This window comes from Cucurbita moschata, unplaced genomic scaffold, assembly GCF_002738365.1.
Source record: "Cucurbita moschata cultivar Rifu unplaced genomic scaffold, Cmos_1.0 Cmo_Scf00035, whole genome shotgun sequence".
Lineage (NCBI taxonomy): Eukaryota > Viridiplantae > Streptophyta > Magnoliopsida > Cucurbitales > Cucurbitaceae > Cucurbita > Cucurbita moschata.
In genome coordinates, this window is record NW_019268551.1 from 36,857 (window position 1) to 50,181 (window position 13,325).

At 37.2% G+C, this 13,325-nt stretch overlaps 2 protein-coding genes across 2 annotated transcripts; one reads left to right on the forward strand and one right to left on the reverse strand.

Annotated features, from left to right (window-relative positions):
* Positions 1 to 1,240: 1,240 nt before the first annotated feature.
* Positions 1,241 to 6,753, forward strand: LOC111431184 (AT-rich interactive domain-containing protein 3-like). Its single transcript, XM_023067742.1, has 13 exons — positions 1,241 to 1,532; positions 2,042 to 2,680; positions 2,773 to 2,812; positions 3,288 to 3,340; positions 3,720 to 3,765; positions 4,220 to 4,312; positions 4,816 to 4,920; positions 5,027 to 5,078; positions 5,185 to 5,260; positions 5,424 to 5,490; positions 5,578 to 5,628; positions 6,019 to 6,111; positions 6,358 to 6,753. The coding sequence occupies exons 2-13, from the start codon at positions 2,064 to 2,066 to the stop codon at positions 6,457 to 6,459; spliced, it is 1,395 nt and encodes a 464-aa protein (XP_022923510.1). The 5' UTR covers positions 1,241 to 1,532; positions 2,042 to 2,063; the 3' UTR covers positions 6,460 to 6,753.
* Positions 6,754 to 7,128: 375 nt separating this feature from the next.
* Positions 7,129 to 13,248, reverse strand: LOC111431173 (serine/threonine-protein phosphatase 7). Its single transcript, XM_023067729.1, has 5 exons — positions 12,573 to 13,248; positions 11,780 to 12,274; positions 9,454 to 9,600; positions 8,420 to 8,527; positions 7,129 to 7,443 (listed from the first exon to the last, which is right to left on the reverse strand). The coding sequence occupies exons 1-5, from the start codon at positions 13,140 to 13,142 to the stop codon at positions 7,363 to 7,365; spliced, it is 1,401 nt and encodes a 466-aa protein (XP_022923497.1). The 5' UTR covers positions 13,143 to 13,248; the 3' UTR covers positions 7,129 to 7,362.
* Between the last annotated feature and the right edge of the window lie 77 nt (positions 13,249 to 13,325).

Below are 13,325 nucleotides of genomic sequence, written 5' to 3' on the forward strand. Positions count from 1 at the left end.
GGGATATCATTAGATATTAACTATTAATTAAAAACAAGAGGTCGTATTATACATGTAAATTAATAATTATAAATATTTATGATATAAAACAAGTTTATAAGTCTTCTAGGATGAAAATTGCAAATTTATAACATCAAACCTATATTTATTACATAGATGTAATATGCAAAATAAAAAATTTAAATAGCACATTTAGAAACTTATTATTACAAGACATGCACCGTATTTTTTCAATTCTGCGGTGTTATAATCTTGACACACTCACGACTAGCCTTTAGGAGAACTCAAGTCTCATATTCATGTTTCGTCCCGCTTTGTGATTTGCGCGTGAGTGTTCAATCATCTATGACATAACCGACTTGCCTATACACCAAACCAAGTCATTCGACTAGACCATGCCTTTACTCGAGGTCAAGGTTTCTCGTGTGCAACGTTACATCCACATCATCTTGGTTCCCAATCAACATGGCCCATGTATCGTGACAACATCCCAAGAACTGACCCATGTGCCGTTCTACATCATCTTGGTTCCCAATCAACATAGAGTTGTTGGTCATGCCATCAAGAACGGACCCATGTGTCGTTCAAAACGTTGAGACATCTTGAACATTCATCAATTTGGGTTCTATCGAGGTATTGGACCCCCCATGTCCATGTCATATCATTTAAGAACTCCATACTAAATAGCGAGTGCAAAATTCAACCTTCAACACATGGGCTATAGCACAATCCTGACACACCCACGTTGCTCGGTACTACCTTTGAAAGACCTATTTCAAAGAAAGTCGCTTGAGACACTCGTCTCGCAATACTCGTCTTTACTGTAACACACATATGTGCCCTAGGGTAGCTCACCCATGCCACATGGGTCAGTGGGTGGTGGAGAGTTGACATCATGCCTCCCCTTAAGGTACATTTTGAGGTATTGGACCCCATTTTGAGGTATTGGACCCCCATGTCCATGCCAAAATAGCGGAGTATCCGTTTGATGTTCGATTGACATCAAATTTGGCGAGCATTTATATTTCATATGGATGGAGTTGATTCCAGACCGCATGCCCAAATTTTCTTTTAAACCCCGACTTTCAAGGTTAAGGCATGAGGCCCTACTCGACCCTTATGTCTCATTTTCTCTTTAATGGCCATTATTTATAGTGTGTTAGATGATGCACCATCCTCTTCGAACTCGTTTAGAAAGGGCGGCCACTTTGTCGTAAGGTTGTGACATGTCACACTCCCTATCAAATAGAAAGCCCATCTATGTTCGTTCCTGAACCACTCACGGACGTCCAAGTTCTGATGGCGATGGTTCTCATTCAAGGCGCGCAGTTCCAGCGCGAGTCGAACTAGAAATAGACGACGTCGAATTCATATTTCACTACTACCCAACTGAACGTGCAATCGGATTTGAAAATAAGAACGGTGAAGTGCAGGTGATTTTTAGGGTTTCTTTCTGGATTGCATGTTCGTAAAACTACCACATAACATCAAAGCAGTAATTTCCGTTTCCATAGCTCGTTCTTGTTTTCCAGGTATGAATCTTGAAGCATGCCACTCCTTTTTCTTTTCCAAATTAAGCAATAAGCATCTGATAATATCTTCCTTCTCCTCCCCCTTCACCAACCCCCCCAAAATGCATATGAAATATTTGCTTTCTCTCTCTTCTCATTGCGACAATCATCTTTGGAGCCTTGATGTATTATGCATTTGAGGCACATGTGCACGCTGTTCCGTTTACTCGATTCTCTTGCTAAGGGGAGGGCGGAAGAATCGACTCTTAGGGTTAGGTCTTTCCTGAAAAACTAAGATGAGGATCCTGGCTTGAGCGTTTTGGGTAGCCCATCTAGCGAGTATTGCTAGTCCTACTACTTTCATGTAAAGATGCCCAACTCTATTTTCCGGATTCTGGGTTGGGTTTCCATTTTCTTTTATGTAGCATTTTTTTCCTTAACAGACTTCTGAAAACCTAAATTCCATGAGCTGCATTCTTTCCTTCTTTACTTAAACTTTCTTCTGAAAGCCTAACTTCCATTAGTTGTAGAATTCTCTCTTTGGAACCGGAGATGTGTGATGCGAAGGAGAAACAGGAATCTGCACAGGATGTTCCAGTTGCTTTAAGTGAAGGCAACCAAGTTAATGTGAAAGAGGAGCTCCATGATTCTCTCTGTGTGACAGCTGAGGCAACTCCCAACTCATGTGAAAAAGAGATTGACTCACCTGAGTCTCTTGTCAAAACTGGCCCTGATGAGTTGCCCCCAAGGGAGTTGGGTTTAGATGCTGCTACTTCCAACTCTCACATAGAAACTGTCCAGTCCTCCATGGATGCCAAATCTGAGGCCTTTGAGATGCCTGAAACTAAAACTGGTTCTCTTGATCATGCTTTAATAGCAAATCATGATGAACCTGTAACTCCCCATCCAGTGCCATCTTGTATTAAAGCGGAAACAGAAAATGCCATAGGGTTGAAGCTCAATGAAGACAGTGTTACTACATCTCATAATGGGCATGCAAATATGAGTCATTCGTTTATTTTGGATGAAAATCATATTGCTGAAGGTAGTGAATCCGGAACAGAAGAAGAGCAATCTGCTTTCATGAAGGAGCTTGAGAACTTCTTCAGAGAAAGAAGCCTGGAGTTCAAACCTCCCAAGTTCTATGGAGAGGGTCTGAATTGCCTCAAGTAATATTTTTATTCTTCATTACTGCAGCATGATTTTCATCCTCCAATAGGAATTGGAGTTTGAGCTCACATTTTAAACTTTTTATTATAAGGTTATGGAGGGCTGTGACTAGATTGGGAGGCTATGACAAGGTATATTCTGTTGTTCTTTCTGTAATGACCACTGTGTTTCTTGTCTGGCGCATACGTTTCCTATGAAAAATAATCTGAAATTGAAAACTAGTTTCTTGCTTTAATGAACATGTTTTTGAATCACATAAAATCTACTATAAATATTTTGAAGATAGTTCTCATACGATTCTCTGTTTGTGGGCTTAGCAGCTTCATACATCGTGAGTGGCTAGTTATTAGTCTTTCTGAAATCTGTAATGTGCCTAAATTTAATGGTCAAGTAAATGCTCTTGATATATGCAACTCCATATAAAGTCTTTAACCTCTCTTCTTCCAACAGCCTTAGGTCATAGGTAGTTGGGGGGAGAAAATTAGAAAATTGCGGGTCTATTATTTTTGATTTTATTTTGTTTTCTTGTCATGAGATTTCTTGTTTCATTTGATTAATTTTGCAGCTCTGAAATCTTATGACACAACTGGCATCCTTTTTGGACAGGTGACTTCATGCAAGTTGTGGCGGCAAGTAGGAGAGTCTTTCAAGCCCCCAAAGTATGGACACAATTTGTAGATTACGTTGTCAAAATCTTCCCATGTGACATTGTGGGAGACAAGTTGCTACTTTTGCCAATTTATAGTATTTTATGTTCTTTCACCTGTCTTTCTTTCGTGTATTAAGAGTAAAAGCAGTTATATTGTCTGAAAGCATTGAACATCCTAGCTTAATGCCTAACCTGATGCTGATTTTACATTAAAATCATTGTTGATGCATTCTTCACGTAGTTTGAAGAATATATGGTTCCATAGTCACTGAATTGTAACATCTCCATTTGGGGAGGAATTGTTGGGCCTTTTATATTGCCTTGTCCTTCAGAGTAGATATGATAGGATTTTTTTAGTCACCTTTTATTTTTTTTTTTTTTTTTTGCAGGACATGTACGACAGTTTCATGGACATTTCGAGGATTTTATGAGAAGGTGATGGTGGAAAGATATTTTCTTTGAATATTTTGTATTTTCATTGATGTATTTATATCTGCAATTTGTATGCGCTGATCACTTTGGTCACATGGGGAAGTTTTTTGAATTGATGGCTAGTGTTATGGGGGGATCTTCATAGTCATAGGTTTCTTATAAAAAAAATATGTAATGGGTTTGTAAAGGCTACTTTTGGCTCATTTGAATTCTTGTAATGATGTTATAATCCATTTCACTTGTTTCAAATGGATGAAGTTTTAAATCCATGTATTTTTACCATACCAAGTATTATTTCAATTTATTATCTGAGTTTTTTTGGTGCTTTTTTGTACCTTATCTTTGTATCAAAAGTCAAGTGTGTCCATCTTCCATTTACACATGGAAAAAGAAACATATAGTTGCATAAGCTACGCAACACTATACTTTTGGTTGTAACTTCTTGAGTTTTTTTTAGGCTCTCCTTGATTATGAGAGGCATAAAACCCATGGTGGTGAACTTAGTGTACCTATTGCTTCCAACTCAGAACCTATGAGTATTGAAAACCAGGTAAGAATTTCAAGCTGCTGGACTTATATTATTTTATTTCATCATGAAAGATACAAGGCTATGGTCTTCTCGCATCTAGGTGATATTTTTTGTTCAACTTTGTAGTCTGGTAGTATCTTCATGTTTCTCTGCCATACTGCAACTTTTAGGGAAAGTAATCTATTATGGTGTTTTTTTTTTTGCTAACAAGATGAAGTAAGACAGAGTAGAAGCTTACAAAGCACTTCATTTCATAGAATTCAGTGCTAGTGACTATGATTTTAACTATTATTTAGGAACTAGTACTTCGAAGATATGAATCAAGAGGTGCTAGTATTTTCACCAGGTTGGTCTTGTTGTGATCAACCGAATTAATAATGTTGGCAGTTTTATTGATCCTGCTTATGTTTGTATTGTATTGCCGAGGAAATACCCAAGAGACAAAATGGTACACGATCAAATTTCTGCAGTAATTTGTATTAGTAAAACCTCTCTCTCTCTCTCTCTCTCTCAACTTTCATCAGGGACCAGGATCAGGTAGAGCACGAAGAGATGCTGCAGCACGTGCCATGCAGGGTTGGCACTCACGTCTTCTGGGAAATGGTGAAGTTAGTGACCCTATTATCAAGGTCTGGTGAATGCTGGGTGTTTCATGGATTTATTTCTCTTGTGCATCCTCAATTTATTCCATTACTATCCGTTTCCAATGTGATTCCTTTTTAATAATTTCTGTAGGATAAGAACTCACTTTCAATGCAGAAAAGGGAAAAACAACTTAAAAGCATTGGTAAGCTTCTTTTGGGTTCTTTACGGTATGGATAGCTGCATAGCTGAATTATTCCTTCAATCTGATATATAAATATAAATATATGTTATTATTTTGGTTGATGTAGGTCTTCTTAAACGCAAGAAATCATCTTACATGGAGCATGCCATGAAATCAGCACGTACAAAATCACCCAAACCACAGTTAGTGTTCTCTCTTTATATGGCTTTCTATTTTACGCATCTTGATACAGCTACACATTATATGACAGTTGGCCAATTTGCGTTGAGATACCCATGTAAGAAACATTAGATGGGCTGATGGAAATTAATTTAGCATTTTTGCTGTTCTTTTTTTAATGGCTAGGCTGGACGTAGCAGTAGTTGATATTGGACAACCAGCCGACTGGGTCAAAGTCAATGTGCAGAAAACTGTAAGTTCTGGAGTATGTTTCTACTAAGAAAACACATCAATAATGATCGTAGGATCAACTTACAAAGCAAGTACATTCTTGTTGCAGAAAGATTGTTATGAGGTCTATGCATTAGTTCCCGGACTACTTCGTGAGGAGGTACATCATTTTTGTTTTCAATTTTTTCATTACTTGCAATGTGTATGGTTCTCATGGAGAATCTGGCTTTATTTATTTTTAAATACTTATTTCATTTAATCAAATGAAATTATCATCTATAAAAAATGTATCTTTTTCAAAATACTTTTAAGAAGCTCAATTGACAACACATTTTCTTTGAAATTTCTGATTTCTTGCGATGGCTAAGAGCTGAGCATTTTCCATCCTGTTGGCTGTAGCTAACCTTAGTTCGTGAGGCCTTAGGCTTTGAGCTCAAGACATCGATACCTCTCGATTTTTTTTTGTTTTGGTCAGAATCAGTACATATGTTTCATAGTAGAAACAAGCAGTGCATAAATATTCTCCCAATTCCTGTTTCTGTTTCTACAGGTGCGTGTTCAGTCTGATCCGGCGGGACGCTTGGTAATTAGTGGTGAACCCGAACATCCTGATAATCCATGGGGTGTCACACCCTTCAAAAAGGTCCTTACCCTCCTCAACTCAATTCTGGCACAGCTTATTTGAGTAACTAGAACTATCTTCAACTATTTATTCCATTGTTGAAATGTATAGGTCTTTCTACGTTTTTCCTTGTTTTAATCTGTATTCCCCTGATTTCCTCGCCCTCGAACCTTTAAATTCTTTGCCTGGAGAAAGGAAGAAAATAAAGAGAGAAAAATCAGATTAACTTAAATGTAGAATGAATCAATGCGTGTTGTTTGGTGCCAGGTGGTCAGCCTACCGTCGAGGATTGATCCACATCAGACTTCTGCCGTTGTCACTTTACACGGACAGTTGTTTGTTCGTGTTCCATTTGAACAGTTGGAATGAAGCTGCGACATGCCCCACTTAAAGTTCGATGTACAAACCGATCTTGTAGTTCGATAATGTTAGATTGTTTTATAATGTTAATACAGTTTGACAGTAGCAAAAAACCGCTTAGCTAGGTAGGAAACAAGATTTTGCTTTGTAAGATCGTTGGTAGTGGTTAGTTGACATCGAGGAGCTATAGTTGTATCTTATGCGAAAGCCCCTTCTAATCTAAGGTAATAAGTTTACAAATTAGTACTCATTGTTGCTTATAACTTTTAGCAAAGTAAATTGTTCATTTATTCTTGTCCATAAGACTTAATGATTTGACACCCAAACATTTTCAATAGTTCGTTATGTCGTTGTCACTTCCATTTCAACATACAAGCAACGTACAAGTGATATTCGTCAAGATAAACCAAGGGCAATAAAAACATCATATGCTAGTAGTCATAGGAAAAAACCTGAAGCGAAGTATATAGTACTAAAACTCGTCCTAAAAGCATCATGTGCTAGTAATCATAGGAAAAAAGAATTTCCAATCTTCCTACGGTACCAAAACCTGTCCTAAAAACATCATGTGCAAGCATTCATAGGAAAAAAGAATTTCTGATCTTCCTGAAGCGAAGTATACAGTACCAAAACTTGTCAAGGATGTAAACGAAGTGGGATATTAAGAGGTCTATTCAATGGTCTAAAGAACAGGTGCATCATGGTGTCATTAAAAATGAAAAGCATGACGAAATGTTCATTTTCAAGTGAACTAACACGTAATTCATATAATTTAAATACAAATGTATAGATTTTACGACACTTGAATGAAATCAACTGTCAGATTACCATAAACCAGAATAGGATGCTTCCTCCTGCAACTTAGTGTATATAATACAAATTTAATGATTTCATAAATTACACAACTTGCATTCATGAATCAGTTGTCATTGTTGCCAAATCTAATTCTTCGTCAGAGTCAATTACATCCTCAAAATCATAGTACGCATTGACCTGCATGCAAAGCAATAACAGTTAGCTCCCTTTCCAAGGCCTCAAAAGTAATTACGTAGCATTACACATCTTTCTATCATTATAAGAGAGAGTGGTGGAATGGGATAATACATCATCCCTATCTCCAACTGACTTCTGAGCCTCTTCAAAAAGAAACCTGGGGCGAGGATGCTATGGTAAAGATCTAAATGGTCATCAAGTAAAAGGGCAAAGGAAAAATGGTACGTCCCCTGATAAACGAGAGTATTAACGTATAGGACAAGAGGAAAAAAAAATGAAAAGACAGAACAGGCTTTTCTCCCTTTTCCTTTTGTCCCCTATCCTGGTGAAAATTGGGTTTCTATTCATACATAATGGAAATTAGAAACTAGAAGAAACTTGAAGGATATTGAATTTGAAGAATACAAATATCAGACATCTCACTCTTCCTTGCCTAAGGATCTGTTTTCAACAATCAGCTTAAGTCCAAGGAAAGTTAGTGTTCTGATATGCAAAGTTAAAGATAGATGGAAATTAATAAGGGATGCTAATTAAAACTGCATCAATCAAGGTGGCTCCACCTCCTTCAGAAATCAGAAATCCCTTCCACTTGGCCAATTTCTCCTGATTTCGTTGTACACAGGGTCCCAAAAAGCTGCATGTTTAGGTTTTCCTCCTAATGGAGCCCGAGAACATTAAGACCTTTGATTAAAGAGTAGGAGGAGGAGGATAAATAGACATAGTGTGGAGGTTTTACCTTTGTGTCATTAAGTTCTAAGGAACAAAGATGGAAATTTACATCAATTCAGTTAATAAAGAAACATTGAAAGCTCATGTTCTGATACGATTTTTTAAGCTATTGGATAACTGTGTTGGGCCGTAAGTCATAGGACATGACGCAAGCACCTGAATTGTTTTAAAATATGGTTTTAATATCTAAGTAGGAAAGATTCACCATCTTGAAAATAATCTTCTAAACAAAGTAATAGCTTCCTACCTTCGGTCGTGGAGTAATGGCTTCAAAACTATGAATGAGTGGAACATCAAAATTCGGAGGTTCTAGAACAATATATGCACCTTTATTTTTGTACCTCTTCCCAGTAGCCTGCAGGGAAAAACAGAAAGGAAAACAGTTCTCTCACTTCAGGTGAAATAAAAGGTAATATCAAATTTACTCATTTATCAAGACAATGAAATGCCTTTGTACTGCAATATTTAGATGTGAATTATCTCCTACTTCAGTTCGTAGTCATTGTTTTAAAAAACCCTCCAATACACGTATAAGAAAGTGCACGATAGGCATGTGCCTTCAAAGAATTGAGGTAAGGAGAAGCCTTAAGAAAGATCTTTTTGTTTTTTTAGCTTGGGGGAGAGATCAACCTCTCTCAAAGAATTGAGGTAAGGAGAAATCTAAAAATGTTCTTGGTAGAATATTTTGAAGGGTCTTTCAAAACCACACGCTTATTCAAGTTTAAAAGATATTGTTATTTTTTTCAAAAGATGTTTATATTGCCCTTAAGGAAATAAAACTAATATATTGTTGACCCGTTACAACAAAGAAAAAATTAACAAGATACTAATGAATGTCGTTACATTTATAATTAATAATTTTTAAAAAAGAAACCCTATGTGTAACTATCTCTTCACTACTTATCTTCAAACTTGTGCCCACCAAACATACATGATACCATTATGTTTAAAAGACTGCAGAAGCTGAAATAGAAAAAAACTTCCCATTGGGGAAAAATAAACGTAGCACAAGTAGTTTTCAAATGGAAACAAAAAAAATGTCGTACAGATTGCAATTCTTTTTTACCAGGCAACGTGTGATATTCTACTAATACTGATTTCTAGAGGCAAAACATCACGGATGGCTGAAACTGATTTTTAATCTGCCAAGGTGATTGATAGAAACCTTATCCCTCCAAGCTTAGTTTAAATAGACAAAAGAGAAGAACTTGAAAGAAGTACAAAGATTAAAAACAAATCAATGTCAACCGCTAGATAAAGAGATAAAGATCCAGTCAATACCTGAAATTGTGGATAGTCTGGAGCACTAAACAAAGTAATCAATTTCCCAGAATCTACAACATGATCTATCGTGTAACCCTGATCCATTCCTCCAAGACCGGGTCTCTTTTCTCTAGCATCAGGACCTTCATGGGATCTGATAATTAGCTACACAACAAAAAAGGAAAAGGTTACCATCACTAATTGACCAAGGCCTTCTAGACAGTTTGCTTTATGTCATAAAAGATACACCTAGAGTTGAGTATTGTTGGTAGTGTTCAAACGGCATATGCTAATGTTAGATGCCAGATAGAGAGTTAGGCAGTTGGACAGGTTTTTACTAGTTAGTCAGTGAGTTCAGGGGTACAATATTAAAGGAGACGAAAGAGAGGAAGCAAATTAGGAATTCAAGAACAGAACAAGCCTCTCAAACACATGACCTATATTGTTCATTGTTTTCTTCTCTATTTTGACGACTTTAGAATTAAAGCACCAAAATCACCACGTCAAAGGGAAGGATCATGAAAGGGTAATCTATGAAGGATATAGTAAAGTCAGCTGCGGAAGAAATGAAAGGAGACAAAATACATAAAAGATCGGAAATGGAGAGGAGGGTTGGAATACTCTTGGAAGAAGGGAGAAAGAAACCAGCAAGTAACGAAAATCCCTAGAAGCATATCACGAGGCTTGATCTATACATTAAGCTTCTACATATATAAGAACAGGAGAAGTAAGCAGAACGTACTTCTGGAAAGATATATAGTTATTGCCTCCGCCCTTTTGCTTTTTCATTTTTTTTTTTATGAGAAACAAGCGTCATTCATTTCATTGATGAGATGTAATTACAAAAGAGACAAAGGTGTCAATATGATTTTAAAAAAAAAAAAAAAAAAAAATTGCCTTTGTAAACATCATGGATACTACATCCTTTTGTAAATTTCAATCATCATTGTCTCCTATAAAAAAAATGTGAAGTCAGAGAAGTAAGGCTAAAAATATGAGGGAGAATTTACATCAAGTGAGAGAAATGTAAGAAAGGTATTCAAAAAAGAAGTCAAAGTCCGTAGCCTTGTCCTCAAGGATGCAACGGTTTCACATGCAAACAGTTGCAATGATTTTTTCAATGAAAAAAACTTGACTTTGATGGAGAAAATGAAAGAATAAGCATGCATACAAGAAAGAAAAGGCCCATAAAAAAAGAGTCAAATTACAAGGACTCCCGTCAAGAGAAATAAGACCAAGCAAATAGTTACAAAAGAGCCTAGAAACAAGGATTCGGAGACGACTTAGTAGTTCATGTCACGTATAATTGACTTCTATAATACAAAAATCACGTTTTTGTTCAACAAAGGTAAAAAATAAGCTTGGGCCCAGTCCAAGTAAAAAAATTATAATCGAAGAGTATTCCTTGATCAACCATTTATTACTCGAGAACATTTTATAGTTGAGTGATTTTAAATTTTTATTTAACATTTAGAACAAGTTTCAGACACATTGACCGCCACCACCAGTAAAACTAGTATAATAATTCCTTTAGCTAAAATTTTGAATTAAAAATGTATGTTATGAAACTCTTGGGATTTGTTCTAACAACCTTGTTGAAAAACAAGACCTTTAGATCTAAATTATCCAAGAATCTCATAAACGATAAGAATCAACCCAAGAGAAAATTTTAGAACAAATTACCTTGATGATCAAAATCAAGAGTAAAGAAAACTTGTTTCTAAGCTCGTGATTCGAATCACTCCACAAGAGGTTTGATCAACACCACTTGAATGACTCTAACATACAAGTTATAAACACAAGAGTTTGTATTGTAAAGTAAAAAACTTAGCTCTCAACAAAGTAAAAATAGAAACTCTATTCTTTTAAATTCAAAATGTGATGTCTACAATAAAAGAAAAGAATAGAAATAGAGTTTCTATTTTCGCTGTGTTGAGAGCTAAGTTTTTCACTTTGCAAATTCTTGTGTCTAGAACTTGCATGCTAGAGTCGTTCAAGTGGTGTTGATCAAACTTGCTGTGAAGTGATTCGAATCACGAGTTTAGAAACAATATTTTTTTTTACTCTTGATCTTGATCATCAAGGTAATCTGTTCCAAAACTTTCTCTTCAGTTGATTCTTATCGTTTATGAGATTCTTAACAATGTATCTCCTATAAGGTACATTTTTTATAGATGACAGAAAATAACCAAAAGGGGGGAAGAAGGTCAAGCCCCAAACCCAGGGAGGGTTGTATAAAATGTATCTTTTAGAGAATAAAGAGAGATCGTAATCCAAACACACACACATGCACATTGTTAACATCTCAAATTAATTGACAAAGCGATGACTTAGATAAAATTACCTTCAGATCGAATTTTTTCAAGAATTCTTCAGTGCAATCAGGACCCCACAAGAGACCTATGCCTCTCTCTCTATTTGGGGAGAGCCCGGGAGTCATCGAGGGATCAGACCACAACACATCACCAGGTATTAAATTCAAGCCTTCCCATGGGGGATCAAGAACCGATCTTCTGGCTTTGGATAGTTCCTCTAATGAACCAAGAGATAACCCGTTGGCTTCAGGATTTAAGATTATCCTACGATTTTTCTTCCCTTTTGATCTTTTAGATGAAGGAACTGATATGCTGCGGAAAAGTCCTCCATGAGCCGTAAATACACGTCCAGCTATAATGGAGGCCAAAGGCAGCCCTTCGAAACACCCCAAACACTTCCGATAGACATGCTTACCTTTGTCTCCGTACTTGGTTAGAACCTCCTTCTCAAAACCATAAACGGATGTGCAGTACTTGGACTCGTGGTTTCCACGAAGAAGAAATACCCGATGTGGCATAAACACCTTTAGACATTATCCATCAGAATTTAATCAAATGAAAACCCCCTGTTCAAGGCAAAGAAACACTACAAAGTAGCAAGGATATACGTGATGCGATGTTTTTTATTTTAATAAATGGGAGAACAATTACTAGGCTGAGCTGATAGAGATTGAACAGAGACTAGAAAAAGAATTAATCAGCAGGTCACATGCTACTGTACGCATAACATAAAATCCCGGACAATACACGGAGCATGATTACATGAAAGATTAAAAGTAAGCGAAGGTGCTAAAGAGAGAACTAAAATCAGACCATAAATACCTTCCAAGCCAATAAGAGAATAAAAGTTTCAAGACCCCAAGCCCCTCTGTCGACGTAATCACCATTGAAGACAAAGAAACGATTATCAGAAGGAAACCCAGCATCCTGCAGAAGAAAGATGAGATCATGAAATTGCCCGTGGATGTCTCCGACAACGACTACAGTCGAGTCGCTGCTGGCGACTGAGTCGTCGAGGATTCTAAGGCAATTGGGTTCTTTGTGGAGGATTTTGGAAGCTGTGAGGATTAGAGTGTCGAAAACAGAGACGGGAAGAACAGAAGGAAACTCGGATGGAGATAAATTTTTGGAAGACCAATCGAAAGCGGCGATGAGATGCTGAATCCATTGAAGGGAAAGAGTGGCATCGGGAGGCCAAGAGAGAGGTAAATGAACCGGAGGTGGTGTGGAGGAAGGTGAGGACGATGAGCAGTGATTTTCTTCAGATTCAGAGAGGGTGGAGGAGGTGGAGGGGGGATCCAAGGGAACCGGAGTAGCATCCGAGGGAATCGGATTGGACGAAGATTGCGCATCAAAAGCTGAAGAGTCCAAATCCGAAGGCTTCAACGACATTGCTATGTTCTTCGTCGTTGGATGAAGAGAGATCTGGCATGGAACCAAAGCCCTAGCAATGGCGGGGGCTCCATTTCTTTACTTATTTTTACTCTTAATACCACCACCCGCCAGATCCTTTTTGCACTTCACATTGTAATAATGAGGCCACCAAAAATTTCCGACAAACCGAGCCCATCGACC